Genomic DNA, 25,957 nt, shown 5'->3' with positions numbered 1-25,957 from the left:
ATTTCCCCCTTTTTAAATACTATTAGTAGTGCCATAGACGTCCAAGGGGGGGGGGGGTAAGTGGGTGATTATCCCCCCCCCCCCCCAAATTAATTTGTGGGTGCTGTAGGCACCCCCAAATTTTTAGATTTTAATTTTTTACCTCCCCTCCAAATAAAAAAAATGACTCTATAAAATAAAGATTGCCCCCCCCCCTCCCAAAAAAAAAGCTTGGACGCCCCTGATTAGTGCCACGCGTTTGAGTGAGCACCGAGACTCATTTTATGTAAAACTTAAAAATTTAAATGAAATTACTCAGAACTGAGTGGATTTACTAGCCACGAACCTGCAGAACAATCACAAAGGTACAAAGTTATATCAGACAGTATTGTAACAAACAAGGGATAAGACAATGGCCGATAAATCGACGTACATCTCCAATAATAATACTCAAAATTACCTCTTCTGTAGATTGATATCAGTGGTTGAAACGTTTGAACACTCTCATTAAATAACCAACCAATTAAAATTTACTCAAGTCCCCAAAGTTGTTAAGCCAATGAATGATAAAACGTTATTATAAAACTTTGGGGACTCTCCCCTCTGACTCTCTCTGAAATCTACTATACAACTAGGGGTATTTTAAACGTCTGTCTTCCTTAAACGAGCTGACAACCTACAGCCCTATCCCCTCCACCCACTCGTTGTCATTTTTATTAGTTTTCTGTACAACTAATGGAATGGACCATTGGCGTCCAAGGGGGGGGGTAATGGGCCATTTGGCACCCCCAAAATTTTTTGAACAATACCCCCCCCAAAAAAAAATTACCCCTACCTTGGGGGTGCCGTAGGCACCCCCAACGATTTCGGGGGGGGTATTTACCCCCCCAAACCATTTTGGGGGGGGTAATTACCCCCCCCCCAAAATAAATGTTCTTTAAAAACAATTTTTTGGGGGGGGGGTATTTACCCCCCCCAAATTGAATGTTCTTAAAAAAAAAATTTTACTGAAAATTTTTTTTTGGGGGGGGGAGGGAGTAATCCCCGCCCCCCCCCCCCTAAAAAAAGTCATAGTGTGACTCGAGCCTTGAGGTGTAATATATTTTATGTTCCTCGTTTGGTCTCCTAATAGTTAATGAAAAGTATATCCTAATGTTTCAATTTCTATTGGAATATATTTTTGTTTTGGTTAATTGTTGTTAAAATCCCAATTTTCTTTAGTTTCTCTCTCTTTTTATTGTCTTTTACATAATTTGCATCGTGGCAACGCCCCTTAAGGGGCAATTCGTCGTATTTTTAAAATGGCTTTTGATAGTTTATTTTAGGATAGGTTATAATGGTTTAGGTGATTGCCCCACATGGTTAAGCAATTGGCCCCCCGCAGGGGCTAGAAATAGGAGAGAAGCTTGTGTGAAAAAAACGAAGAAACGCCCCTTAAAGAGCGTTGCCACAAAAGGGACTATACCCCAATATAGTCCAACCAGTTAAAACAGTTCTTAACCATGATAACAAAAAATTTAATAGTTTGATCATGTTTTATTTGCTTGGGCCTTTATAAGGGCTAAAACCATCCCGGGGATCTATGATGTAATTGTAAAGCACTGAAGATTCCATAAAATAGATACCTAACTAAATTAAATATTTCATTAAATAATGAAAAAGAATTTCTATAGGCGATTTCTTTTGGGAGGATGTCAGGGTGTCTCAAAACTAGTTATAAAACTTACCAGGACCTATAAGACGCTTCACTTTAAAGTATAATCATATTGGTTCATTGGTTAGTGAGTTAATTATTGTATTTTTATGTTCTAAAGAATGAGATACTACTATATATTTGAATAGTAGTGGCGCCCTTAGCATCTTAGAACTCGTGTTTTCTAAAGGGTAAAAAGGGAGGAGAAAAATAGCCTAAAGCCACTCAAAGGATTGACCTATAATAGTGTGGAACCATCATGGGATCTATGTGAAGCTTTCCTAAAAAGGAGAACTCAGTATTAAAAGTAATGAAATCTGAAGCTATAGTCAAATAAACCTTACTTACTACTTTATGTTATAGGATAGTACTTATTAACTTAATAGATTAGGTAGGTGCTTTTTTTACATAATTAAATTACCCCCCCCAAAAATTTTACCCCCGGGGTAAATTAGTTTGGGGGGGGTAATTACCCCCCACAACAGATTTGGGGGGAGTATTTACCCCCCCCCCAACAGACTTTAGGGGGGGTAATTACCCCCTCCAATCAAATTTTACCCCCGGGGTAAAAATTTTGGGGGGGGGTAAAAAAAATTTCGGCGCGCTTCGCGCGCCATTTTACCCCCCCCAAACACGAATTACCCCCCCCCCCCTAAAACTTTTTACCCCCCCCCAAAAAAAAGCTTGGACGCCCCTGGAATGGACTATTTAAAATTTAGAGATATTTTTCTTTAAAGCCATCAGTTTAAGTAACAAAAAGGCAATATTTTGACATCTTTTGCAGCAATTGTCTTTCAATTTTCCAAAACAGAAGATTTCTCGTATTCATTCGAAACCGATTAAAAAGATAAAATTTTGAAGGCCTGCCTTAACCTTTGTATCTGAACAAAGTGTCCATAAATTAGCCATTTGACGTCATAAAAATGAGGGAGATGAGAGGAGAAGTTGGAAAGAGACCGCCTAAAAAAGAGATGGATAATCCCACATTTTTATGATGTCACAGGCTGATTTTTTGAGACACTTTGTCCAGCTAGAAAATTTTGTAAGGTTGTTTATATTTTTCTAGAAGTTTTGTTGAAGAGCAACCAGAAAATGATAAACAGTTTTCTTCACATCAGGTTTAGAATTTGATATTTTGATAACGAAGCTACTCTATAATATACTTTGTATGTCCGTCAATCCGTTAATACGCATCCTATGGGGTAAGTGTGATTTTCTCGGTTACAATTAAAAATAAACGGCTGAATATTTTATGAAGATTATCTATATCAATGAGCACCTATGTAGTTTATAATTTACTTGGTTCGTTGGACATCAAACCTTTCTTGGGCATATAAAGGTTTCGTGATTTTCTTTAAAAAAACATTTTTTTTATATTTGATCACTAAACATCTGCTACATGACTTACTTTGTTTATAGATGAACAGAGACAGTTGTAGATCTTTTTTAAAGCGGAGCTTTTCTATAACTAGGGTCGGTCCGTGAGCCGTCCGTACGTTCGTCCGTCACAGACGGATAGTTTTTTTTTCGTCAATTTAGGCATGTTAGAACTGTCATATCGATTTTAAACTTTGCATGGTGATTCCTTTAGTAGTAAAGTACGATTCAGAAAGCGTAGCAACTCTACAATCATTACAAGAATGTCCGTACGTTCATTTTAAAAATTTTGATATTTTTCCTTTTTCTGCAACAAATTTTTATGTGATCTAATCATCCGATTCATCAGATTTTTTATGTTGTTTCCTGGGACAACAAAGTATAATGTTATAAGTGAAGCAATCTATAATCAAGAGTGTAAGTATGTCCATAAACATTATCCTGTAATGTCTGTTTGTCCTACTGTTTCTGTGCTTCGCTTTTATGGATGTTGTCATCCTTGTTTCAGTACAAAGAAATATGTTTTTTATCCAATAGGGGATTTTTTCCCCCGGCTTTTTTTGAAATTCAAGTAGTGCAGTTGCAATTATTATGCCTTTTGGAGAAAAAATACTTGTGTAAAAATTTTAACCATTTTGGACAAGTATTATGCCAAGTAATTTCACTTTGAAATTTTGACGCCCCCCTTATGGGGGTCAAAAAATCATTGCATCAGAACTATAGCTTCATGGTGCTCCCTGAATAGGTCTTGAGGAGTAGAATCAGGAATTTTTGAAATTTTCAAAATATCTCGTTCCTAGCCTGAGAAAAGTTCAAAAAAAACCCTAAAAAACGCCATTTTTGAAAATTGGCCAATTTTTAGAGGTTTTTTGAACTTTTCTCAGGCTAGGGAAAAAAAAGCCGGGAAAAAAAATCCCCTATAATATCCAATCCCTTTTTTTGTTACATAAACACCCACATAATATTATCGGATCAAGTTAAGCAGAATATGCCAAACACATCAAGTAAGGCAAAGAGTCCCTATATTATGTCAAGTAAAACAGAGTATGCCAATAGTTTATGTATGCTAGGGTATTAACACTATGCTTAACTTGATCCATTTTATCTCTATTAGAAATGCTAAAACTACGCGCATTATTAAAAATGCATAAAAAGAGTTCAGGAGCGGCCTGGCTGCTAGTATTAATTCAAGATCTACCATACCCTATAGTAAGAGGAATCTACATTATAAAAATCAGATCTCTATCTTTTTAAATCTCTGAGAAAATCTAATCTTTGAAACTGAATAATTCTTTTTTCTAGATTGATTTGTCAGAATTCTTCAGTTCTACTAATAATCCTTTACAATACTCTACGCAGGTCAGAGATGGATAGATAAACAAACAGACAGATATACAGATTAGATCTTTTCATGAAAATACACTTTTTCGAATATTAGTCTTCTGCTAACCTAAAAAGTTACTTTAGGAGCCCAGAAATTCATGTACAAAAATTCAGCTCTCTATCTCTACTGGCGACCTAGCGCCAGGCATGTAAAATTTCAACAGATAACGGTAGCACGGCGGTTTTAACAATATCTCAGCAATGTGCAGGTTTTAAGCTCTTCTGCATATTTCAATTTAAACACATAGGGACAAAGGTAATTTATCCCAAAAATCTTTTGTCAAAGTCTACTCTACACCTAGCGCCAGTCAGTTTTCTAAAATCATGCATTTTATACCTGTGAAAATAGAAATCGCCAGCGCTAGGTGTAGAGTAGACCCTGACAAAAGATTTTTGGGATATTATATCTTTGGCTTTATGTGTTTAAATTGAAATATGTAGAACACCTAAATTCATCTTCCAAGCCATTCTCTAAGCATTTTAATTTTTTTTATGAAATAACGGTATTTCAAAACTGCCCTTTGAAAAGGCCTAAAAAATATCTTTTTTGTCACTTTTTTCACTGCTTATAGTTACAACTTATTAAGATATTATGCTCAGTTAAAAAAAATTGGCGCCTCCAGCACCCAAACCGGCAAAAACTGGCAGTTAAACTTCTGTGCCCCTACTTGCCCCCCTCTTCGGCCAACAGTAGTTATCTCCAGAAGTATAAGAGATATCACACAGAAAGAAAACTTTTTAAAAAAAACTGAACTAAGTAACCATTACAGATTTCATTTTGGGACTTTCCTTCCAGGGGCTTGTGGAGCAAAAGACCCCCCAAAAAACTAAAAAATATAAGTTCTGAGCTTATTTTTAAAGATATCAACCTGATTTTTTTTTAAATTTTGTTAACATAATGGAACTCAGTAACATTTACAGATTTCATTTTGGGACTTTCCTTCTAGGGGCTTGTTTGGCAAAAGACCTCCAAAAACTAAAAATATGAGTTCTGGACTTATTATTAAAGATATCATTCTAATTATTTTTGAGAAAACTTTTTTTACATAACCAAACTCAGCAACCTATACAGATTTAATTTTTGGGACTTTCCTTCCAGGAGCTAGTGGATCAAAAGACCCCCAAAAACACAAAAAATATGAGTTCTGAGCTTATTTTTAAAAATATCAACCTGATTTTTTTAAAGAAAACTTTTTAAATAAAACTGAACTCAGTAATGTTTTCACATTTCAATTTGAGACTTTGCTTTGAGGGGCTTGTGGAGCAAAAGAACCCCAAAAACACAAAAAAATATGAGTTCTCAGCTGATATATAAAGATATCAACCTGATTTTTTTAAAGAAAACTTTTTTAACATAACCAAACTTAGTAATGTTTACAGATTTCATTTTAGGACTTTCCTTCTAGAGGCTAGTTGGGCAAAAGACCCCCCAAAACTAAAAATATGAGTTCTGAGCTTATTTTTAAAGATATCAACCTCATTTTTTTGTTGAAAACTTTGTTTACATAACCAACCTCAGTAACCATTACAGATTTAATTTTGGGACTTTCCTTCTAGGGGCTTGTGGAGCAAAAGACCCCCTTTAACACTTTTATTCCTTCTGGGGCAGGTGGGACAAAAGACCCCCAAAACAATAAAAATATGAGTTTTGAACTTATTTTTAGAGATATTGAGCTGGTTTTTTATGAAAACTTTTTGAAAATAACTGTACTAAGTACCCATTTCATATTTAATTTTGGGACTTTCCTTCTAGGGGCTTGTGGAGCAAAAGACCCTCCAAAACACTAAAATATGGGGGGTCTTTTGCTCCACAACAATCTGTAAACATTACTGAGTTTGGTTATATTAAAAAAATTTTCTTCAAAAAAATCAGGTTGATATTTTTAAATATAAGCTCAGAACTCATATTTTTGTGTCTTGGGGGTTCTTTTGCTCCACAAGCCCCTCAAAGAAAAGTCCAAATGAAATATGTAATGGTTACTTAGTTCAGTTTTATTTAAAAAGTTTTCTTTACAAAAATCAGGTTGATATCTTTTTAAAAAGCTCAGAACTCATATTTTTTGTGTTTTGGGGGGTCTTTAGCTCAACTAGCCCCTAGAAGGAAAGTCCCAAAATGAAATCTGTAAAGGTTACTGAGTTCGTTTATGTGAAAAAAGTTTTCTCAAAAAAATTAGGTTGGTATTTTTAAAGATAAGTCCAAAACTCATATTTTTAGTTTTTGGGGGTCTTTTGCCCAACTAGCCCCTAGTAGGAAAATCCTAAATCGAAATCAGTAAACATTACTGAGTTTGGTTATGTTAAAAAAGTTTTCTTTAAAAAAATAAGGTTGATATCTTTAAATATCAGCTCAGAACTCATATTTTTTGTATTTTTGGGGGTCTTTTGCTCCACAAGCCAATCAAAGGAAAGTCCCAAAATGAAATGTGTAAATATTACTGAGTTCAGTTTTATTTAAAAAGTTTTATATAAAAAAATCAGGTTGATATCTATAAAAATAAGCTCAGAACTCATACTTTTTGTGTTTTGGGGGGTCTTTTGCTCCACTAGCACCTAGAAGGAAAGTCCCAAAATGAAATCTGTATAGGTTGCTGAGTTTGGTTATGTAAAAAAAGTTTTCTAAAAAAAAATTAGGTTGATATCTTTAAAAATAAGTCCAGAACTCATATTTTTAGTTTTTGGGGGTCTTTTGCCAAACAAGCCCCTAGAAGGAAAGTCCCAAAATGAAATCTGTAAATGTTACTGAGTTCCATTATGTTAACAAATTTTTCAAAAAAAATTAGGTTGATATCTTTAAAAATAAGCTCAGAACTCATATTCTTAGTGTTTTGGGGGTCTTTTGCTCCACAAGCCCATCAAAGCAAAGTCTCAAAATGAAATGTGTAAATATTACTGAGTTCAGTTTTATTTAAAAAGTTTTCTATAAAAAAATCAGGTTGATATCTTTAAAAATAAGCTCAGAACTCATATTTTTTGTGTTTTGGGGGGTCTTTTGCTCCACTAGTACCTAGAAGGAAAGTCCCAAAATGAAATCTGTATAGGTTGCTGAGTTTGGTTATGTAAAAAAAGTTTTCTAAAAAAAAATTAGGTTGATATCTTTAAAAATAAGTCCAGAACTCATATTTTTAGTTTTTGGGGGTCTTTTGCCAAACAAGCCTCTAGAAGGAAAGTCCCAAAATGAAATCTGTAAATGTTACTGAGTTCCATTATGTTAACAAATTTTTCAAAAAAAATTAGGTTGATATCTTTAAAAATAAGCTCAGAACTCATATTCTTAGTGTTTTGGGGGTCTTTTGCTCCACAAGCCCATCAAAGGAAAGTCCCAAAATGAAATGTGTAAATATTACTGAGTTCAGTTTTATTTAAAAAGTTTTCTATAAAAAAATCAGGTTGTTATCTTTAAAAATAAGTCCAGAACTCATATTTTTAGTTTTTGGGGGTCTTTTGCCAAAGAAGCCCCTAGAAGGAAAGTCCCAAAATGAAATCTGTAAATGTTACTGAGTTCCATTATGTTAACAAAGTTTTCAAAAAAAAAACAGGTTGATATCTTTAAAAAAAAAGCTCAGAACTCATATTTTTAGTGTTTTGGGGGGTCTTTTGCTCCACAAGCCCCTAGAAGGAAAGTCCGAAAATGAAATCTGTAATGGTTCCTTAGTTCAGTTTTATTTAAAAAGTCATCTTTCTGTGTGATATCTCTTTTACTTCTTGAGATAACTACTGATGGCCGATGAGGGGGGCAAGTAGGGGCACAGAAGTTTAACTGCCAGTTTTTGCCAGTTTTGATGCTGGAGGCGCCAATTTTTTTTAACTTAGCATAATATCTTAATAGGTTGTAACTATAAGTGAAAAAGTGACAAAAAAAATATTTTTTAGGCCTTTTCAAAGGGCAGTTTTAAAATCCCGTTATTTCATAAAAAAAAATAAAATGCTTAGAGATTGGCTTGGAAGATGAATTTAGGTGTTCTGCATATTTCAATTTAAACACATAAAGCCAAAGATATAATATCCCAAAAATCTTTTGTCATGGTCTATTCTACACCTAGCGCTGGCGATTTCTATTTTCACAGGTATAAAATGCATGATTTTAGAAAACTGACTGGCGCTAGGTGTAGAGTAGACTTTGACAAAAGATTTTTGGGATAATATACCTTTGTCCTTATGTGTTTAAATTGAAATATGCAGAAGAGCTTAAAACCTGCACATTGCTGAGATATTGTTAAAACTGCCGTGCTACCGTTATCTGTTGAAATTTTACATGCCTGGCGCTAGGTCGCCAGTAGAGATAGAGAGCTGAATTTTTGTACATGAATTTCTGGGCTCCTAAAGTAACTTTTTAGGTTAGCAGAGCTTGATCTTTAAATCGTTTTTATGGTGATTTAAACCGGGGCGATTCAGAGGTGAACCGTAGGTGCGTTGGTGTTAAGCCACAGCGCGCCTATAAAACATGGATTTTTAAAAGATTTTCGGCGCGGTGTTGTTAAATTGCCTGCGCACTCACTAAAATATCGATCCGCGCCAGTACAACTTTATTACTTAAGCAGTGTCAGTAAGGTATTTTATATAAAATGCCGTGTCCGTATGGTATTTTATATAAAACATTAATATATAATTTATTTTAAAAATAACTATAAAAATGTTTTCACGATAGTTTTGCAATAAAACATTAAAGTAATTAAAAAAAAATATTTATTTATTAAATAAATCACCCCGATTTGGTTCGGCAATGGCACTCACCTTGCCGCGCCGGGCCCGCGCCACTGCCCGATTCAAATCGCCCATGCAAATTCGATTTAAAGATTGATATTAATAATTTGATGGTGCGCCAAATGAATCGCCCCGGTTTAAATCACCTATAAACGATTTAAAGATCGAGCTCAGAAGACTAATATTCGAAAAAGTGTATTTTCATGAAAAGATCTAATACAGATGGACAGACAGACAGACTGAAATACAGACAGGCTGAATGACAGGCTGACAGACAGACATACAGACATATGTACAGAGAGACAGAGTGACAGACTAACAGACATACAGACAGGCTGACGACTGAAAAACTTACAGACTTACAACTAACAGACTGACAGACTGACAAACTTACAAACTTATGATTATTAATTGCTTCAAAACCTATTAATTTCCGCGGATTAGAACCGGTTCACAGCCATGCGGAAAAAATCATGTATAGCATCGCATTACAGACAATTTTCCACAAATATTAGATTAAAAACTGCCGGGCATACAAAACTGGTATTAATCTTATAATTTTTCGTTTTATTATTCCCGAGAAGCTGTCTATTATACGATGGGGTAAATAACTATAACTATTACTATATTTTAGAACCATTTAATGAGACGAACATTAGAGATTGAAGAACCTCCTGTTACTATAAATCCAAATGAAGGCAAGTCATTATAATATTTTTTTTTTAAATTCAAGTTTTGTTGGTCCCAGGGATCTGATGGCCCAATCAATCAATCTCATTTAGGGACAAGGGAATGATATTCTGACAAACAAATCTACAGGAAAATTTCCCCACAACCCCTTCCTCTTTTCCTCCTCTCCCCCCCCCCCCCCATCTTTAGATACATGACAAAAACAAAATATACAACCAGATACTTAGTGAGGTTTCGTGATATTTTATAGAATTGTTGGTTAGAATAGCTACCCCTGGAACAAAGGGGGGGGGGGGGTTTAATGCAACCATCTCGTAATCAATGTATAAATGGCACTTAGAATTCGAATTTCTATCTGAAATTTTGCATGAGTAATCCTTGGTAGGTCTATTTTTCCTAAATCGAATAAAAAGTTGGAAAAAGTAACGACTGGCGGCTAAGCCGCTAAGCCGGTTTTTGGCTATTTTCAGGGCAAATCCATCATTAAATACGGAGGAATCAACTTTTTGAATGATAGTTTTACATTATTCGGTTTAAAATTGATACTCTTGGCATTTTTTAGCTTCTACCAGCCTTTTTTAGTCGATTCTAGCAGTTAAACAGCTAGTACTAGAAAATTTTAAAAAGTTTATTGGTGTTATTTTCGATAATTTTGCCCTAAAAAAAACCTTAAAACGGCTAAACGGCTGAGCCGGCAGCCGTTAGCCGTTTTATTAATAGAAAATAGCCTAAAACCATCTCAGGACTTTTAAGAAGCTTCACTGTAAATGAGAACCATATGGTTCGGTGGTTAGCGAGATCCTTCGTTACAGACCAAAAATAATGTTACTACTTAATGTAATAGGATTAAGCATATAAAATTTTTATATTTATTCTTAGCCCGTATTTTAAAAAAGGACAAAATAAAAAAAACAAGGATGACAACATCCATGAAAGCGAAGCACTGAAATGGTAGGACAAACAGACATTAACACTTGTATAGTGTCAGAACTGAATAATCAGAATATAAATGTATAAGATTCAAAGCAAAATTGTAAGTAAATTTGTTGAAAAACTGCTTGTACAGAATAATGTTTATGGTTGGAAATACTTACATTTTTAGGGCTTAATTATAGAGTTGCTTCGCTTATACTATTGTTCTTTGTTGTTTCAGGAATCAATATACCAAAACTCAGATCAAACTGATAATTAGATCACATAAAAATTTGTTGTTAAAAAAGTAGAAAATCAACATGTTTAAAATGGACGTACGGACATTTTGGTGATGATTATAGAGTTGCTACGCTTTCTAAATCGTACCCAAATATTAAAGGAATCACCATGCAAAATTTGAAATCGATAGGACAATTCTAACATGCCTAAATTAACGAAAAGAGCTATCCGTTACGGACGGACGTACGGACGTACGGACGGACCGACCCTAATTATAGAAAAGCTTCGCTTTTAAAAAAGGACAAAATATAAAAAAAAGTAGAGAAGGAAAGAGGGGGGGGGGGAACTAAGTTTAAATGCCCTAATTTTATGATTAAAATTACGGAGCCAGTTGCTAAGACCTTTGTAATTCAGGTGAAAGATATTAATAGAAATACCATCTTTTTATTATTAATTCTTTTTCAGACAAGTTTAAGAATATTCTATATATTTCTATTATTTATAAAAGCGAAGCTTTTCTATTATTAGGGTCGATCCGTCCGGAACGGATTGCTATCTTTGTTAATATAGGCACGTTAGAGTTGTCCTATCGAATTCAAACTTTGCAAGATGATTCCTCTAGTAGATAAGAACAATTTGGAAAGCGTAGCTACTCTATACTTCTCTATTCCTAGGACAACAAAGTACAATATTATAAGCAAAGCTTTATATAATCAAGTCTTAAAAATATAAGTATGTCTTAAGCAGATTTTCAACAAATTTATTTACAATTTTGTTTCGTCTTTTTTCCACAAATAGATTCTTTAAGGTGGTCCGTCCACAACTGATAGTGTTGAAATTGTCCTATCGACTTAAAACTTTCCCAAGAATAAGGTATGACCAACAAGCGAAATAGATCTAAAATAATGTTTGGGGGACAAATGGAGGGGTCGTCAATTTTACGATGTGCCCCCCCCCCCCCCAACGACAGCTGAAAAACACGTATAGGTTTCGAGATTTTTTCCGAATTAATTTCGTTATTGGTATAAGCTGAAACTTTCCATGAAAATTATTAAATAAGTACAGTTTAGGATGCAAAGCAACTCTATAATCATTACAAAAAGGCCCGTATGTTCATTTCAATATGCTTTTCCTTTTAGACATTTTTAATAATTAACATCAATTTTTACATGATGTATTTTTCCTATTGAACGGACTTCTTAAATTGTGATTCCTAGACTAAAACAATATGTAATAAGCGAAGCATTTATATAATCAAGTCTAAAAACTTTAATTGGTCTTATAAAAAAATCTGTATTTAAGCTATTTTACGGCATATTTATATAAAGTTTTTTTAAGATTTGTCATCCATATTTTTTAATACGACGGGTTTAAAATTATTGAAATTAAACAATATATAAAGTTCATAAGATGCAAAATGACAGTTTAATATTTTAAAAAATGAAATAAGTAAATTTTATAAAGAATTTTTGAGCAAATTAGCTTCTGCTCTTGTTGTCCTATTCAAAGCGAAGCTTTTCTACATTAGGGACTCGTCTAAACGTCCATAACGGATATGTCTTATCGTAATTTTAGGCATATCCGAATGGTTTTTTAAAAAAATATGACGATTCCTGTAACAGTGACAATTTAGAAAGCATTATAATCATCATCAGATAAGAAAAAAATAATATAAAGTCCATTGTCCTCTCCCTGTATGATAAAAAGTATCGTTTAGCTATAAATGATTTTGATAGATTAAAGATAAAAATAGGTTTAAGGTTAAAAATTCTATAATTAAGCTTAAGACTCGCAACCAGCGGTCATGCTGACCTAAAAATAAAAGGGGAGGGGGTGGGGATATTTCACAAACCACAAAAAGGATGGGCGGATAGGGAGGAGAAAGGGAAAAAAAGGAAGGGGGCGGGGAATAATGATAAAATTAAAGTATTGGGGGATTTCTTAAGCATTTTCTGAAGATGACCTAAAAATAGATGGCATAATCTTAAATAATAAAGAAGGATATAATTATCATCTTAGGGGTAAGAAAATGGGAAGGTTAAAGAAATTATAACTTTTGTATAAATAGAGCTTGAACCACCTAAAATTTATCCAGTCTTTAAATTACAATCAACTGATCAACTTTCCAATGTTCGCCAATTTAGACCTCCTAATTCTGCTCCCCCTGGTGGTGTCTGCCTTCCCTGGAGGTGGCGACCATCATGGGGACGGTCATGATGACCATTGTGTTGATATATCCCGGTATTCCGAGATCCAGTATAATATAACAGTGGCCGATCTGTGCGCCTATAGAACATCAAGAGTGTGCACTAAGAAGGTCAACTCAGCTTGTGTGGCCATCCCATACCAGACTTGTAAAGTGGTGGGTTATGCTAAATGCGATTCTGATGAGTTTGTCAAGACTTTCCATGATGATGGTATAGAAAAGCTTCCCTTCACCGGCAAAGACTGCCACGAGAATGGATTTAAGCACCTGCAGGAGAACCATCCTGTGCCCAAATGTCAGAATGTAACTAAGGAACAGTGTGATTCTAAATGGGTGCTGAACGCTGCTGGGGAGAAAGTCTGGGCTGGTAATGAGAACTGTCAGACCAAGACCTGGGAGGAATGCCATCTGGAGGATCATTTTGTAAATATCGAGGTGCCCGTATGGAACTGTGTTGATAGCGAGACTATCTACTACAACGTCCCTGTGTTGAAGGAGGTTAAAGTTCCTGGATATGTTACTAAATGTGCTGCCGCTGCCTATGCTGAATGTACTACTACTACTAAACAAGAATGTGCTACAGTTGAATATGAAGAATGTGCAGATATTATTGAACCATTCTGCTTTGGTATGATGGAGTTCAGAATCCCCTATCAAACCTATGATCACAGGCTTAAGTGCATCCTATAAATTTTATTATAATTGTAATTATTATTATTATACTGGTGTAACTAATGTACGTTTAGGAAATAAATTTAAAATAAACATAAAAGTTGATTGATTTATTTTTAAATTATTGTATTCTCTGCAATTAATTTGCATGATATATTACATGAATAAAATAATTAGATTTTTAGAGCAATCTGAAAATAATTTCAAAAGCATGATATATAGAAAAGAAAGCATTTAAATCCAAGATGTAAGGTGCTTATTTACATTTTTTGCTATAATTCTTGCCTTTATATACCTCTTTCATATTAAGATTAAATATTCATTAAACGATAAACAAATCTTTATAAAAGAGAAACATATGGTCTGCGCGTCTGTCTGTACCAAAGGATCACGCAAAACCGGTATGGTTCTCCTTTGCAGTGTAGCCGCTAGTGATTAAATTCAGTAATAAACAAAAACTGTTTATATTTTATTTAAAAAGATATTTACTTAATTATATTATTTTGTTTCAGGACATTTTTTGGAAAGATTTGCATTGCCCGATCTACCGCCATTGGTAAATATACATTATTAGCGCAGATCCTCTAGGATTAGAGTTTGTCTGTACGTCCATCTGTGTAGCACTTGAGATAATGGGGGGGGGGGGATGAAACACCCTAAAATTTGATTTCTTTAGGAGAGGGAGGGGGGGGGTGGATAGATTTTTTCCAGTGTTGATTTCTCTTGATAGGGTGGTATTAACCATCCCAAGAAATAGTAATAAAAACCTTCCCAGGACCTATGAAAAGGTATCCTGTAAAGGAGAACAATGTCGGTCTAGAGGTTAGGGAGATACTTCGGTACAGACAAACACCCTTTTACTTTATAACAAGGATAAGACACTATTTTATTCAAGTTTAATCAAATTCTTATAACTTCAAAAAAAATCCTCTAATTTTCAATGTAAAAATCTATGAATTTAAAATACTGTAGCCTTGAACCGATAATTGAAACATTGAACCCCTTCCTCTAAATTTAAACTATTTGAAAGGTATAATTCTAACCCCTGCGGGATTCTCTAACCCTCGGGAGCACTTTATATTTGTTTTTAGTTAGGAGATATAATATTGAAACATGAAACCCATTCCTCTAAATTTAATCATTTTCAAAAGTATGATTCTAACCCCTGCGGGATTCTCTAACCCTCGGGAACACTTTATATTTGTTTTTAGTTAGGAGATATAATATTGAAGCATGATCCGAAACCTATAGGAGCATCAACAATCCGTCCACCCTGGCCAAAAGGTAGGATTTTTTCTGTTCAGGGAAGGAAGGGACATTGGAATGTTTCTAACACTAGTCCCCAAAGTTTTGTAATAAATCTAACGGTTCTTAGTTATTGGCTTAAAAACTTTAGGTACTTTTATTAAATTTTGATTGGTTGGTTCATTAAGTTGTGTATCCAAATGCTTGAACCTCTAATTGAAGTGGTAATTTTGTAAATCATCGTTGTGGAAGTACAAATACATCAATTTATCAGCAATTATTTGTTTTCCTGTGTGGTTTTTTGTCTATAAGCTTCTGTTATGCTTTGCTTTTATCCTTGTTGTCATCCTTGTTTAATTTAGAAAACCTAGACAGTATGGCAGTCAAGTCTTTGGGGCCAGAAATTAACAACAAAAATCATAGAGAAAAAGGTATTTGGATTGTGGAACTATATTTTTTCGTATTCATTCGAATCCGGTGGATAGGAACCGGTTCTCATCCATGTCTAGCATCGTATTATATCCAGCTTTCTACGAATATAAAAATGTACCGATGGCACGGTCTAAAAAAACTGGTTTTAATCTTATAATTGTACATTCTATATCCGCGGAAAGCTGTTTATGATACGATGCGAGAAATAACTATTCCAGTATGCCTTCGAAACCAATTAATATCCTCGGGATTAGAACCAGTTCTCAGCCATAAAAAAAATCATCACAATTTTCCTTGAATATTAAAATAAAAATCATACAATTAATATTATCAGGCCTAACAAAACTGGTTCATTATAACTTATGGTCAGGTTGGCTTAGGTTATATTAGGTACTGAGTTGTCTTGCAGGGTTAGGGCATGGCAGGTAGACGGCCCGCAGGGTTAGAGCTCATGCAGAGGTTAGGAATAGGAAACTCTTTTTTTTCAATGTATAAAGGGGTTGTTTTTCTCAACAGGCACCTTATGTGAAAGCACCCCTTACTTCTGTTTAATATAGATACAATGGATGTAGAATATACGTCAATGGTATAACAGGAGAAAAATTTCGTCAATTTAGGTTGCAATTTTCCCTCGCTTTTATTAGTCGGGCCGTTTATCCAGTAGGAGGGGATTAGATGAGGTAAAGGAGGGGGATGGCGAATATCGTTATTTCAGCCGGCTACAAAGTTCTTTTTATTATAGAACATAAAAATTTATTGTAAGATATAAGTAATAATAAGTCCATTATAGATTCTGATAAAGAAAAAGATGATTTAAACTTTCTGTGGCCAGCTAAACCACCTCCATCAGAATATCTAAAATATACAAGGTGATATATAAGATTATGACAAACAAAATCACCCCTATTGTTGATTGAAATCATCATTTGAAAAGTATTATCACTGACCAATCATGATTTTGTCTTTTTTCTTTAGGTCTTTTGTCCAATTAGGTCTTTTTCTTTTAGGTCTTTTGTCAAATTAGGTCTTTTGTCTTTTAGGTATTTTTTTCAATTAGATCTTTTGTCTATAAGGTTTTGTCCATTAGGTCTTTTGTCTTTTTTACACTAGGTCTTTTGTGCTATAGATATTTCGTCCATTAGGTCTTTTGTCCCATTAGGTCTTTTGTCCCATTAGGTCTTTTGTCCCATTAGGTCTTTTGTCTTTTAGGTATTTTTTTTAATTAGATCTTTTTTCCAATTAGGTCTTTTGTCTATTAGATCTCTTGTCATTTAGGTCTTTTTTCTATTAGGAACCCGGTATTAGTGTCTTAGAAATTATCTTAGTGACGTAACTAAAAACGAGGGATTAGAGGGGAGGTGGGAAAGGTAACCCCTAAAAAAGAGATGGATAATAGAGGTGATTGATAATTGATAATTGATAAAGAAAATGTAGGAAATAATTTATACTCTCTGTACTTTCTACCATAGATTAATTAATTTGTATTTTCTAGACAAGGATGACAACATCCATTAAAACGAAGCACAAAAATCAGAAGGTAGAACAAACGCACAAAAGCTAGAGTGTCAGAACTTAATAAGCAGAATATTAATTTTGAAGTCTAAATGAAATTGCACATAAATTTGTTGCAAAATTGCGTAAATATAGCATACAGTAAAAGGACATACTTCCGTGCAAAATTTGAAATCAATAGTATAATTCTAATATGTCTAATAAATGTTGTCAAAAAAAGGTTGAAAAAAGTCCGCATATTTGATTAAATTTTTCTTAAAATCCGCATATTATGTTGATATAAACTATAATATATTATCACTAGCAGTAACATCACTAGAAGCTTTTAGGGTGGTAATGGGGAAAGTTCATTCTTCCAATTTTCAATTTAAGTTTTAAAACAAAGAAGTAAAATTGCGGAGATGGTACTTTTTTTCTAGGTGTTATTTTTTTTGGAGAGTGGAGAGCCCTCTTCCTAAATAGTTATAAACTTCTCTATACCTATAATAAGCTTCACTGTAAAGAAGAACCCTTTAGGTTCAGCGGTTAACAAGATCCGTTGCTACAGTCAAAAAAAGCTTAGCTTACTAATTTATATAATAGGATATAATAAAGTAACAGGATGTCTGTTTGTCTGTCTCTTTGTTTGTTTGTTTGTCTTTTTCTTTTGAAATCTAGAAAAATAAATTGGTTTATTAAATTGGACTCTCTCCTCCTCAAGTGCCCCAAGAGGCCTCTAAGGCGTAGCCACTAGTAATAGGATACAGTAACAAAATGCTAATCCTTATATCAAAGTAAAAGAATGTTTGTGTGTCTATTTATATGGAAGGATCTTCCTAACTAATATGCTTCTCCTTTGCAGGGACATAGGTCATAGGTCATGGGAAGGTTTTTAACTATTTTAGGATAGGGATAGAAAAAAAACCACCAACATTTTTTAAATTTTTTTCTTTTAAAACTAAATTGTCCTTTTAAGTATATCTGTCAGACAGACAGACAATAAATATATGGAGCAGATCTGTATAAATATAAGGTATCTTGACTAAAACTTACAGCTGGCTATCTAAAAAAGCAGTCGTGAAAATAACATTTCTCCAACAATAAGGTTTTTTAAGCATGACCGACAGTCAGACAGACAAAATAATGTATAGATGCAGGGGGGGGGGGAAGGGGTGATTACTTGAGGGCACCCTCAAATTTTGGAAGTCGTTAAGTAGATGCACATATATCTTGGGTATAGTCCCTTTCATGACAATGCCTCTTAAGGGACGTTTCTTGGTATTTTCACAGTAGATTTTATCCTATTTCTAGCCACTGCGGGGGGGGGGGGGGCTCTATCCATGAGGGGCCATTTTCCTAACCCTGCAGGGCAATCACCTAACCTAACCTAAAATAATCCATCAAAAGCTACTATAAAAAAAAATACATTAAAACACCTCTTAAAAGACCTTTTCACTTAAAATTTCAGTTGTCTTTCTTCAATAGCAGCCAAAAAACACACAAAGCATGTTTTAAATGGACGTACTGACTTTCTGTTAACAATGATAGAGTTGCTTTCTGAATTATACCTAACTGTCATAGGAATCATCATGAAGAGTTTGAAATTGATAGGATAATTCTAACATGTCTTGTTTAATAATCTAAAATCAATTAATAATTTTATCTAATTTCAATTTCAATTTATCTATGAAATAAATGTAAAGCTGTACAGGTTAAGGCTACTATCTGACTCAATACATTTCTTTTTCTCCTCTTTTTAGCAACGGAATGAAAGTAATTCTTTTCAATTCCAGATAATTATAAGAATTGGTAACATTTGCTTAGATATTTATTTTATAAAAACATAGAAAAAAAAATAATAACCGTATTATAATACAGGTATTAAATATTTATATACAAACAATAAAATTGAATATGAATAAAAATTAAGGATAGATCAATCAAATAATAATTATGTACAGTGTCAAAGGACTAAACAATCTTGTGAGAGGTAATATAACTTATGCATTTTAAAAAGATATTTGTTAAATAGACTGATTATTTAAAGACATATTTGTTAAATATGTTGCTCTACTGGATATCATTACCCTTGTTAGAATGTACCATTCATAAAGAAGGTTATTTTTTAATGGCAAAACTGTTTAAGCTAGCTTTTTTAACAATTACGTTCAAATTCCGTTAAATTTATTGATATAAATAATCTAATAATTGATTGTTTTGTTTTTATTTGTAATTGTCTTTTTTATATATACATTATTATGCTTAATTAAAAATTTCTGATAAACATCTCATTATATTTAAAGAAAAATTAGCTGTCTCTAAATTTAATATAGAAATAAAATTATTATGGAAAATCAATTGATTTTTCATGGTAACAGGTATAAGTTATAAAATACAGCCGAATTTATAGATGTAATCTTGAAAAGATAGCTTTAATTTAAAATGATAAATATGCGTTATTTTTACCAAAAACTAGACAAAACCCTTTTTTGTTGTTGTTGATAGCAATATCTTATTTCTTTACTCTCGTTTATATATAGTTTTAACCTAATATCTTTTGATTTAATTGTTATTGGTTTGAAATTTTGACTAAAAAGCTGGCTTAAAAAATAGCTCATATGTGATAAAATATATAGCATTTTGCGCTAACTTATGAGGGGTTTATACAATAAGTACAATTATAAAAGCAAATATTTGAAAATTATTTAAAATCATTCAATGTTTAATGTAAGATTAAGCCAATTATTAATCACGAAATTACATATAGGTTTTTTATTATTTTGCTAAATAATCTATAAAATATTTACACATTGTAAGTCAACTCTTGAGTTATGTAAGAAGTACAATATCAGCTGATAGATCTTATTTCAATTTTGAAAGATAATTTTATAAAAAAAAATAAAAAAAAGTTGATTTTGTTTTTTAAAAGTGAGCAAAAATAATGTAGAATTTTTAGAAATATTTTTAATATTTTTTAAAAGCACAAAAAATATTGATTTCAGGCCTATATTAACAATTCTTAAAAATCCTAGTAGTATCGACACATCCTATTTTTTTTACGTCACTAAGATAATTTCTAAGACACTAATACCGGGTTCTCTATTAGGTCTTTTGTGCTATAGATCTTTTGTCCATTAGGTCTTTTGTCCCATTAGGTCTTTTGTCCCATTAGGCTATGTCTTTTAGGTATTTTGTCCAATTAGGCCTTTTGTCTTTTAGGTATTTTGTCCAATTAGGTCTTTTGTCTATTAGGTTTTGTCCAATAGGTCTTTTGTTCATTGGGTCTTTTATCCATTAGGTCTTTTTTCCTTTCGGTCTTTTTCTTTTAGGTATTTTGTCCAATTAGATCTTTTGTCCATTAGATCTCTTGTCCAATTAGATCTTTGTCTTTTAAGTCTTTTGTATCATTAGGCCTTTAGTATAAAAAATGGAAGACAGTCTTAACAAATTTGCATATTAAAAAGGGTGTTGAAACCAACATTCACCCCCTTCTACATGCTTATGATAACCCCCAAAGTTTTTGAGCTTACAAATGACAGAAAATGTTCATAAACTTTGTCAGTCAAGTATGAGTAACAGTTAACCGTCCAACTAATTATGCAGAATTCCAGCTGTTTAAGAGATCTTTCACAACTCACAGACATCAGGCTTCTTTTATATAAGAAAATTAATGCGCTTCGCACCTTATGGATGTTGTCATCCTTGTTTTCATTTAACCATTAACGTTTCAGGTTAAAAAAGTTGAATCCAAGATTCGCCCCTACCCTAATGCAGAAATTAGCAAATAAGGTAAATATATATTTAGATATATTTCTATTTTGTATTTAACGTTTGCGATAGTCTCTTGGCCTCTAGGAGCACTTTAAATGGTTGACTTCAACTTTTAAAAAGAAAAAGTTTTAAAAGAATATTCTTTGGGGGTATTTTTTCTTAAGTCGATTTCTCTTGTGATGGTTGTGGTACCCGCCCCCAAAATAGTCATAAACCTGAACAAGGATCTATGAGAAGCTACCCTGTGAAGGAAAACCATTTCGGTTCAGTGGTTAGCAATATTTCTTGTTACACATTAACAGACAGTCACCATGTTTCTTTTATTTATGGATAAATATATGATTAAAATAATTGTAATATTATACCTTTCCAATAAATTTTTTATTTATATCAAAATAACTTTTTTATCGTAGGCTATAAATCAAGACGAATCCCAGTATAATTCAATTCAATCGGACGAGGATATCAAAAAAGAACTTTATGAAACATTGAAAAGAGACAAAGATATAGGGAAATATGTTATGGAATCTCTTAGAGGTAAACATAAATTGTTAAGTAAATTAATTAATTTTGAAATAGTAGTTTAAAGTCGGATTTTTTGCAGAATTTTACGTTACATTAAATTAAGTGGATTCAAATGCACTAAAATGAAATTTTTAGTGCTTTCTCCTAAAGTTCCTATCGGGCACTACCCCCTCCCTCCCCCACACTTGGAGAAAGCCCAATCTGTCCCGATTTTGTATCACTTTTGAAAAGTGCGATTCCAGTTACGTCATATACGTTTCGGGAAAGAAAAAGGGAAGGGGGGAAGAAAATCTCTTCCCTTTTCTCCCATCTCTTTTGAAGAGATTTTCTTCCCCCCTTCCCTTTTTCTTTCGCGAAACGTATATGACGTAACTGGAATCGCACTTTTCAAAGTGATACAAAATCGGGACAGATTGGGTTTTCTCCCACACTTGTACTTTTTCAATAAATTAAAATTAAGGAAACAATTTTTCCCTATGCCTAGCCTTGCGGAGCTACCAACCATGAATTATGAGCTAACGCTAGGGTAATAAAATAACCCAAAAGTATTCCCACCCCTCCTTATATTCAATCATTTTCAAAATAAGAGGGGGGCGGGGGTACTCGGAGGAACTCTCATTCCAGTAAGGCTTCAAAACCGATAAATATCCGATGGGTTAGAACCGGTTCTCGGCCATACCAAAAAATCATGTATAGCATCGTATTATACAGACAATTTTCCTCGAATATTTAAATAACGATTTTAAAATTAATACCAGTTTTGTTGCCAGGGATTTTGGTTTTAATCTTATAATTTTTCAGTTTAATAACCGCGGAAAGCTGTCAATGACACGCTGCGATAAATAACTATTCTAGTAATTTTAAGTTAAATTTTAAAACCATATATTCAAAATTAGGGTTGGGCCGGATACTTTTTTGGCCGGATACCGGATATCAAATGATTTCAAATGCCGGATATCCGGTAACCGGCCGGATATCCGGCCAACGCCGGATATCCGGCAAATATCCGGTTATCCGGCCAAATTACCAGATATTAAAGTAGTAAAAAAAAATTTCTTCAGAAATCTTATATAAATTTACATAAAGTTAAACTTATTCAGAAAAAATGTTCTTCTAGCTTCAATAATAAGAAAATTATAGCCATATAAGATTTTAAAAGGCAGATTTTTTGGTGTAAAGTATAAAAAATTATAGAGCTGGATATCCGGCCGGATAGTTTCAATATCCGGTATCCGGCCGGATATTGAAAATGGCCGGATATCCGGCTCAACCCTATTCAAAATATATATCATTTGAGTTTATTTTAAAAAGGAGATGCCGAAGTGTATGAAAGTTTGAAAAAGCAGGGGGTTATGTCTGACACTTTACACCCCCCGCCCCCGGAATTGTTCAAACATGTTCTTGGAAAATTGAAAAATTCAGATAGACAGACAACAGGTATATATATGTATATTTTGGGGGGATACATAAGACGGGGGTGGGGAGAGGTATTTAACCCCCCTTCCCCCACCTTTTTTTTTATTTGGGAGTATAAATCTAAATTATAGATATGTAAAATGTTTTAGATGCTTCAAGTCATTTCTTCACGAAACCTCTTACTAATTTTTAAAGGACTTTAATAATAAGATAGACGAAAATATTAATATTGTCATATATCAATCTATCTATCCATCCATACATACATTCTTCTATCCATCCATCTATCTATTTGTCTATCCATCCAACTTTCCATCCATCTAACAATTCATCTATCCAACCATCTATCTATCCATTTATCTATCCATCCATCCAGCCATCCATCTATTCATCCATTTATCCATCTAACCATCTATCTATTCATCAATCCATCCATCTATTTATTAATCTATCTATCCATCTATTTATTAATCTATCCATCTTTCTATCCATCCATCTATCCATCCATCTATCCATCCATTTATCCATCCATCTATTTATTCATCTATCTATCCATCCTTCTATCCATCCATCTATCCATCCATCTATCCATATATCCATTTATCCATCTATCCATCCATCTATCCATCCACCTATCCATTCATATATCCATCCTTCTATCTATCCATCTATCCATCCACCTATCCATTCATATATCCAATTATCTTTCCATTATTTATCCATCCATTTATCTACCCTTTAACTCACCAATCTATCCGTCTTTCTATCCATCTTTCTATCCATACATCTATTCATCTATCCATCTATCCATTCATTAAACTATATATTTTTCCATCTATCTATCCAACCATCCAATGACCCATTTATACATCTATAAATCCATCTTTCTATCAATCCATCTATCTGAACACCTTTCTATACATCTATCTATCTATCAATCCATCTATATTTCTATCTATCTATCTATCCATCCATCCCTTCATATATCTATCTATCCATTAATCTATCTCTACATCTATCTATTTATCTATCTATTTTAGAAACACCATGTATAGAAGTGAATGAAGAAAGAAATATTATTGTTGTGCATAAAGTAAGTTCAAAATATTTACAGTTTGGCCTCCAAACCGAATAATATCCGCTGGATTATAACCGGTTTTCAACCATACTGAAACATCATGTATAGCATCGTATTACAGACAATTTTCCACGAATATTGAAATAAATATTACCATTTAATACCAGTTTTTTTTTGACCGGGCCTTAAAATAAGGGGGGCTTTAAATAGATATATTTAGTATCGAAGCTACTCTATAAGTTCCCGTGTCTGCCTGTCTGTATGTCGGGTTATGCAAGGGTTGTCCAAGAAAGTTACTTTGTTCCATCAATTGATTTAGATTACCTGATAATTTATAATATGTACTTGTACGTATCTTATTTATTAGTCAGTTCGTTCATCCACTGGTGTTAAAGGGGTGAATGGGGTATCATTTTATTATAAAACATGAAAATCTGGTGCAACATCCAAGTAATTATATATCGTTCCATTTGATCCCACCTACCCCCAACAATTTCAAGTTAAACAAATAGTTTCCTCGTAACTGGACAAAGTGTCTCAAAATCAGCCACGTGAGGGAGAAGTGGGAAAGAAACCCTCTGAAAGAGATGGATAAGCGGGCCAATCCCTCATTTTTATGGCGTCACATGGCTGATTTTGGAGACACTTTGTCCAGTTACCTTTTTTTTGGATAATTTTCTAAACTTATTAAGGGGACACCCTCCACTCCCACCCCGTCAGAAATGGATGGGATAGAGATGTCTACCCGAGAACCCGTAGCACCCTATGATAACAAACAACAACACCCAGCTAACTCTTTACCATTCAGGAATAATCATTTAATCCCTATGAAAAAAAGCGACAGGATGTCTGTGTGTTTATAGATTAAGATCTAGCTAACTACTGGACCATTATGGTTCTCCGTTAATGTCAAGCTTCTTATAGGTCCAGAGAAGTTTATAACTATTCTAATGAGAATTCTGCCCTTGGAAAAAATCCTCGACCAAAAAAAACTTTCATTTAAAACTAAAATTAAAGTAATATATATTTGTAAAAAAAATTGTTTATTATTTCCTCTTTTGTTGGCCCTGATGAGCCGGGGGCTTAGAGAGAGGATCGAATAGATAATAAAATTACAGAATGACAGAAGGACAGACAGACAGACACTTATTCAATAGCTTCCAGGGATCTAAAGAAATAAGACAATGGACGATAAATTTATATACATTCTAATCATAATAAACAAAATTACCCCTTATATAGATTAAAATCATAGGTTGAAATTAACCAATCACAATTCAATAAAGGAACCAAAGGTTTTGGAGCCAACGGATAAGAAAAACATGGTTAAAACACTTTGAGTGCCATTGTTATTTACAGTCCAATTACCCCTCCCTCCCTGAATATCTTCACTGATAAAATTTTGAAACTGAACCAAAATGATTAAAAATAAAAATATTTATTAGTACCCTGTTCATTGAAAATTCACCTGCTCTGAAATTCTACAAGAAAACTCAGGCATGCAGTTCATATAAATATGATGTTATTGTTCTATTAATTTAAAACTTTCTTAACATATGTATAAGTTTTGATATTAAAAGACCAACAAACTTTACTTGATTTGAAACTATTAAAGAAATAACTTAAACCCTGTACAGTCGGACCCACGTTATCTTGGCTTCTATAAGAGCTAAATGGCTAATCGTCAATTCAGTCAATGTCTTTTTTGCTTTTTTTAACTTTTTATTGAACAACCTTTAATTTTGGGTTCCTTTTTTTACAAATCGGAAAACAGCTGAAATTTTTTTCTCTTCATTTTTCAAGCTAGAAGAACAAATTTTTATCTTATAATTTTAATTTGAGACGGAAAAAAAAAATGGGAGGGGGGGTTGTCAACTCAACATATTTGAATGTTATATTAACATCATATGAACTAAAATAAACCTCTAGGAGCCTGTTTATGGAGAAAGATTGAGTATGGAAGACATCCCGACCAGCAATACCCCTAGACCTCAGGAAAGATAAAGAACTTGGGCGGTTTCCCTCAAAGTGCTTCGTAGAGCAAAGCAAACCCCCCACACCCCCAAATGTATTGCGAAGTCCCTCCACAGATTAGGACGTCATACGACAGAATAGCCAATGAGAGGCCAGTATATACTGTAATTGA

At 33.5% G+C, this 25,957-nt stretch overlaps 1 protein-coding gene across 1 annotated transcript; it reads left to right on the top strand.

Moving 5' to 3' along the window:
* Positions 1–302: 302 nt before the first annotated feature.
* Positions 303–24,674, top strand: LOC145305342 (uncharacterized). Its single transcript, XM_080146959.1, has 13 exons — positions 303–344; positions 2,739–2,790; positions 4,352–4,408; positions 9,768–9,831; positions 14,366–14,409; positions 15,065–15,137; positions 15,461–15,529; positions 16,321–16,399; positions 20,753–20,810; positions 21,206–21,329; positions 22,629–22,754; positions 23,774–23,826; positions 24,504–24,674. The coding sequence occupies exons 4-13, from the start codon at positions 9,777–9,779 to the stop codon at positions 24,672–24,674; spliced, it is 852 nt and encodes a 283-aa protein (XP_080003085.1). The 5' UTR covers positions 303–344; positions 2,739–2,790; positions 4,352–4,408; positions 9,768–9,776.
* The last annotated feature ends 1,283 nt before the right edge of the window (positions 24,675–25,957 follow it).

Source organism: Acartia tonsa, chromosome 14, assembly GCF_053477335.1.
Source record: "Acartia tonsa isolate MP-2025a chromosome 14, ASM5347733v1, whole genome shotgun sequence".
In the NCBI taxonomy this organism is placed as follows: Eukaryota; Metazoa; Arthropoda; class Copepoda; order Calanoida; family Acartiidae; genus Acartia; species Acartia tonsa.
Note: the sequence above shows the minus strand (reverse complement) of the source record. Positions and strands in the feature narration are given on the sequence as shown.

What these genes read in the sequence shown, in the direction of transcription:
- LOC145305342 (XM_080146959.1), top strand. Translation starts at nt 9,777, where the DNA reads ATGAGACGAACATTAGAGATTGAAGAACCTCCTGTTACTATAAATCCA. An exon ending in TACTATAAATCCAAATGAAG is followed by an intron (nt 9,832 to 14,365) that starts GCAAGTCATTAT and finishes ATTTTGTTTCAG; the next exon opens with GACATTTTTTGGAAAGATTT. An exon ending in TGCCCGATCTACCGCCATTG is followed by an intron (nt 14,410 to 15,064) that starts GTAAATATACAT and finishes ATTTGTTTTTAG; the next exon opens with TTAGGAGATATAATATTGAA.